The following is a 5,981-nucleotide window of genomic DNA, read 5'->3' as shown; positions in this document are numbered from 1 at the left end:
ATATAATATACAATATATCGTAAAAAATATATTTGTTTTATTCATTATATTTTATTGATGCTATAAAAAGTTATTTTTAAGAAATCATGAGAAAAACGTTACATTTTCACACAAAAATATTTGCATTTTCACTAATTAGACTTTTGTACCAAATACCATACAAACAAATTTTTCGTGAATTGATAGCATATTTCCCATTTTTAAAAGTATACATTTATTTTCTATTCTTATTAATTAAGTAAAATGTAGGGCAGAGGTGGTTAAAGAGGCATGCACAGGAAGATATTTGTAATGGCGTAATGCCCATGTCATAAATGTCAGAGTTTTATTGACAAATAAAATTTTCCATTATAGGCTTTAGTGATTAACAGGCCCAGGGGATCTGGGGATTATTTTCTGTGTTGATTTATGGGGAATTCTGCAGAATGGATTTAAGCATGCTAAAATGTGCTAATCGGAGTACTACTCTATAATTGGTAGCTAAAAACATAATCAAATTAACCCAGATATGTAATAATCGAGCATGAAAGGGTTGGAGGATGTGTAGAACTTTGTGAATGAAGGGTGTTCCAGTTCTGTGTATCTTCTGTGGATGTAGACCGTGTGTGGGCCTGCTGTTCAGTCGCCAAATTATTGCTATTTTTATTTGTGATGATAGACTACATTTATATCATCAAACAGATGCATCTGTTTGCATAATTGATGTGAGGGTACTGTAATTTGCCAACAATTGCCTGCTCAGAGAAATGATTTGATGATAACAAACTAAGCATAAACTTCATGCAAACATTCAAACTTACTTCATCTTTCTGAATAGCTTCTTGTATGAAATTAATTATATTGTATAAATCTATGTATAGACATGATTTATGTCTGACTACTGTCTAATCGTAATATTAAAAATAAATCAATAAACTTCCTGAAATTTTACCAAAATTGTGGAAATTTCAGGAATATTTTTTAGAAATTTTCAGAATATTTTGGGACTTTCAGAGATTTTTCCAAAAAAATGTACAGCGCTTTTAGACCCTAATATTGATAGTGATTTCCTGACTAAATTTCTCAGGCTTTGAAAAAAATCAAAAACTTTTTGGAAACTTTTAGACAATTTAAAAGCTTTCTAGAGAGTTTCAATCTCTCAATTTCAGTCTCTTTGCTAATACTGTGAACTATAAAAGGCAGTGTTTCAGACTCATCTAAACTGGAAACATGTCTTTTTAAACAATTTTTCATAAGAAACCACTCATTAAAATCATTATTTCATAAATCAGTCTTCACTGGTCTCAAAAGAACCGACTTGTTTATTTGTAAATCATGCTATGCTAATTGTGTTTTACATTTATGCTTGCATGCAGCTCACAACTTGATAGAAAAACATATCATATTTTCTGGTTCCATTTTCATTCCACTCAACACTGACCATGGACTGATGTTCATTGATCTCTCTGACAGTGACTCCAAAGACTTCTGCAGTCTAGAGAATACTTTTACGGACCGTCACCATCTTGCTTAAGTCTTAAGAACTGAACCCTCCACCAGATCAGCAGAATATCAGGTTCTGCGGGGAACTGAACGATTTAACCACGTTCCCCTGACTGTTGACAGACATTACTTTTTCTTAATGGAGTTGTTTTTCCAGTATCAGAGAAGACCAGAGTGAGTGCTCCAGAAACAAAGTTAAGTTTAAAGGTCTTACACAGCTTTCACAATCTTTCCATCCACATAATGTTTCCCGTCCACCTACCCACATACCCGAGGGATCGTCCCTGACCAAACGCTCACTGACAGCCACAGGAGCTGCCACGCACATTAGCATCTCCTTCACAGTGCTCCATCCTGCTAGGTTTGCCACCTTCTGACTGCAGGGCTCACACGCACCCAGAGGGGAGAGTCTCATTACCACAACAGCACCACAAATCACATGCCTGGATTTACATGTACTCGCCTGCTCTAATGATGCAACCTGTGTGGACTCTTGCAGTTTGCAGCTCTCCAGGTGCATTTTAGAAGTTTGACAGCTCTGGATGTCATCAGATTTTGGGGCTTCTCAGTTGCTAATCTATTCAATCTGGGAAAAAAAATGTTTATTTATGCTAATGAGGTTTTGAGCATATGCTTTCACACTCCGTGTGATTATTATAATGTTCCCGAAGCGTATTTTCTGTCCTATTTCACAGTTTATTTGTTTAATCCATTTAGTATCTCGGCACTTATTATAACTGCTTATAATTGCTATTCCCCAGCAATAATGTTTCATCAGGAGTTGCGCTGTAATTACTGGAATTCATTTGAGGATTACGGAAAGCGGACACACACCTACACAGGCTGTCTCCTATTGTGATTCACATCTGAGGTTGTCCGTCTTCTACATGGCATCCTGTGTTTAACGTGACCGTGAAGTTTCCACCTGTCAATCAAACTTCAATTGGGTGGAAGTTGTGGACGTCTTGTGTGGTACGAACTGCCCTTTTTTGTCCACCCACCTCAGCGTTGTATCTCATACAGCCGTCACATCTTCTCCTCACTTTTAATTGGTAGTGCGTCCGCAGATGTGCCACTGGCTGTGGCCTCTAGTGATGTCTGCCGCCATGACTTTACACCCCCGCAGGTCTTCACACCTTGCAGGCCATGTTATTCACAGCCTGCACCCCTGAGTGTTGCCCTTCTCTGCATATAGGACTAATTTTTAATGTGACCACTAAAAAAAGACCCAGAAAACTGTGGTGCAACTCAATGGGGAGCCTATTAGCAACTTGACATTGATCTGACATTCTGCTAAGTAATAATTTGTCAAGTTGCGGGTCTTCTCAAGGTGGACGGTGGAAACGAGGGTGTCTTGCGAGGACCGCCTGTGAGGAAAGGGCCACGCTTGTTCCACTCCATTGCTCTTAATTAGCTCTTAGTCAAAGCACGATTTTCTTCCTCTGGGTGCAGGGCTTCAGTCATTACATACTAAATTGTTCATGTACTCTTAAAACAAGGAATAAAAATACATTTGCTAGGTAGGTTCTAATGTATGACTGTATGTTAAACAATTAGTTCACCCTAAAATGGAAATTTTGTCATTAATTACTTACCCTCATGTCATTCCAAAACCGTAAGACCTTTGTTCATCTTTGGAACACATATGAAGATATTATGTATAAAAAATCAAAGAGCTATCTGACCCTCCATAGACAGCAACACAACTGAAATGATCCAGGTCCAGAAACGTAGTAAATAAATCGGGAAAACAGGATGTCACGCCAGTAGCTCAACTTCAGTTTTGCAACACTACGAGAATACTTTTTTGCGCAAAGAAAGCAAAAATAACAATTTACTCAACTATTCTTTTGCCCTGCTATTTTAGAGAGTATCACAACACATATGCACTCTTTTCTCTAGGTGTAAAAAAGACGCAGATTACATTCATGACATAAACAAAATTACGTCAAGTACATTAAAGCATAAATGTTTGTCATTTAAAAAATGTAAAACCAGTAACACCATGGTTTGAATATCAAAGAAACAGCTTGTATTACTGTTCAAAGGGTTCTGTAGGATTTTTTAAATGTTGTTTTACTATTTTACTCTTGTTCTCACCAGCTGCAAGTAAAATTATAATATTGTAAAATAAAGTTTTATATGTTTTAAAATATAATTCATTCCTGTCATAGAAAAGCTGAATTTTCAGAAACTATTACTCCAGTCCCTAGTGTCACATGATACTTCGGAAATCATTTTAATATGTCGACTTGCTGCACAAGAAACATTTCTTATTATAATAAAAGTCGAAAACAATTGCACTAGTTGTCGAATTTGTTACCATGTTAGTGAATAGTGAATTCAAAATATTTCACAAAATGTTAATATTTTGTAAAATGTCTGTCACATTTGAATTAGTTTTTTTTTAATTAAAATAAAATTCACCAAACTTTTGAAGAGTGATATACAAGTTTATTATTCCATAGAAATTCTGAAAGAGATGATCAAGAAAGATACTTTTAAAGTGAGTTTAATCAGCATCCACATTGAAGTCTGAGAGGAAATGACACTGCAGAACATCTTTGCGCCAAACTTCAGTGACTAAAGTTCAGCCAAAGTAGCAAGTCTCAGCTCTTGGGTGTCTACACCAAGAGAGCACTTAACAGCCGTTAGACAAAGTGCTACAACACTGAGAAAATGGTGCATCATGCTCAGTAGGCAATTCTACATTGTGTAATGGACCTTCTGTTCGCCCGTTGTTGTGTTTAAGGGCCTATTACAGACCAGAGCGATCGATTTCATAGCTGTATCCATTTCTGCCCAGCTGGTGAAGTTATATGCTAAACGCTCAATGAGGCATTTAATCTGTGAATGTCTGCATGTACAGTTTTATTACTTTGGCTAAAGAAGCAGTGACACAGCTGCCCAGTGTGCTGCCATGTTTCTCACACAATCTTTCTTCATTTTTCTTTTCTATTCTTTTCCCTCATAAAATCGCAAAGATGAGCAGGATCAATACGGCGGTGAGTCGAAAGCGTGAGCAGCGTGTTCTCTTTATGGTGGTCACCATGGTGTTGTGTTACCTGCTCTGCTGGCTGCCCTACGGGGTTATGGCCCTGCTGGCCACGTTCGGTCGTCCCGGCCTGGTCACAGCCGCTGCCAGCATTATTCCTTCTCTATTAGCCAAGAGCAGCACCGTCATAAACCCCATCATCTACATCTNNNAATTGCCTAAAATGTCCAGGTTTTGGGTTTGTCTTCCTGTTGATATGCTCTCCATAGTCCTTATACAATATAAGCGTATTTGCATTGTTTTCACTGGTTCTCTGTAGATCCCACCTTCGTGCCATTAATGGTCAGTTATGAAAAATGCCTGCACACTATTGGTCAGACAACTTTTCTGTCAGTTTATTCAGCATCTACGAAAACAAAGGAAAGCAAAGCCAAAACCTGGATGTTTTATATGCCTGGGCGATTTATATATCCGGGCTTTGACATGTCTAGGAAGAAGATGACATATGTAAACCTGTGGATGTCTATGATATGAATATTACATGTGATATTTGCGTTAGTTTATTGGCATGCAAATGTAGAACACACTTTAATACATTTGAATGCTTAAATCAAACTTGCAAGAAAACATTACTGCAAGAAAAACTGCTTTATAAAAAAAAGTGTGTTAAATGACCTTTAGAGTCACCAGTATTTACAAAAATTACTAAAGAAAGCAATGTCAGAAAAGGTTAAACATAGTTTAATCCTAGTTTAGATGTTATTTTGTTAGCTAATGTATGTAAATTCAATTAAAGCGTGGCTTAAGTGTCCATATACTTTTGTTGCTACTGTATTTTTATGATGATCTCATTCTATTCAATGCTATATTTAGCCTTTAACAAAAACCATTTTATGTTTTTCTTTATTAGAACACACTGACTGCAGAATCTCTTGAGTTCTCTCGTATTTTGCAAGGTTTTCAGTTGGGGTGTCATTCCAAAAAGCACATTATCAACACCTTATTTTAAAATGTATTTAACAGCACAGATCACACAAACTAATTAGTTAAAGCCTTTTTTTCTGTTGTCGACAAGTATGTACAAACACACCTTCAAATGTGAAATATAGGGGCTGTGTTATACTCGGGGAACTTGTTATTTTGGTTAAAAACCTGGGTTGAAACTAATGAGAAGGAAAAATAGTATAAATAGCTTAACTAGGTTCATAATATTCAAGGCCACTCAATTCATCTAGTCAGGCCATTATATATATAATAAAAAATTACAAGGCTGTCATCCACAGACCATATTATTTAAACTACCATTTGAAAAATTAATTAAGATGCAATATTAAAATCAGGTTCTCAGGTTCAGTTTTTCATTGGGGACAGGAACAGAATGATTTAACGTTTTCTTTCCCTGGTTTTGAATGGGCTTTGAATTATACTGTTCTGCTGTATTATGCTGATCAGCTCCAACCTCCCTTCTGCTCATCTTTTTTCTTTCGTATTGAAAAAAATAACA

At 36.5% G+C, this 5,981-nt stretch overlaps 1 protein-coding gene across 1 annotated transcript in view; it reads left to right on the top strand.

Annotated features, from left to right (window-relative positions):
* Positions 1 to 4,817, top strand: part of LOC122361101 (parapinopsin-like) — a 26,403-nt gene extending 21,586 nt beyond the window's left edge. Inside the window, exons 4-5 of the mRNA XM_043262062.1 lie at positions 4,467 to 4,715; positions 4,797 to 4,817. Of these exons, the coding sequence (XP_043117997.1) occupies positions 4,467 to 4,715; positions 4,797 to 4,817 (270 nt within the window). The remainder of the gene's footprint in view (positions 1 to 4,466; positions 4,716 to 4,796) is intronic.
* The last annotated feature ends 1,164 nt before the right edge of the window (positions 4,818 to 5,981 follow it).

Source organism: Puntigrus tetrazona, chromosome 2, assembly GCF_018831695.1.
Source record: "Puntigrus tetrazona isolate hp1 chromosome 2, ASM1883169v1, whole genome shotgun sequence".
NCBI classification, from domain to species: domain Eukaryota; kingdom Metazoa; phylum Chordata; class Actinopteri; order Cypriniformes; family Cyprinidae; genus Puntigrus; species Puntigrus tetrazona.
This window is presented reverse-complemented; position numbering and strand designations above follow the sequence as displayed.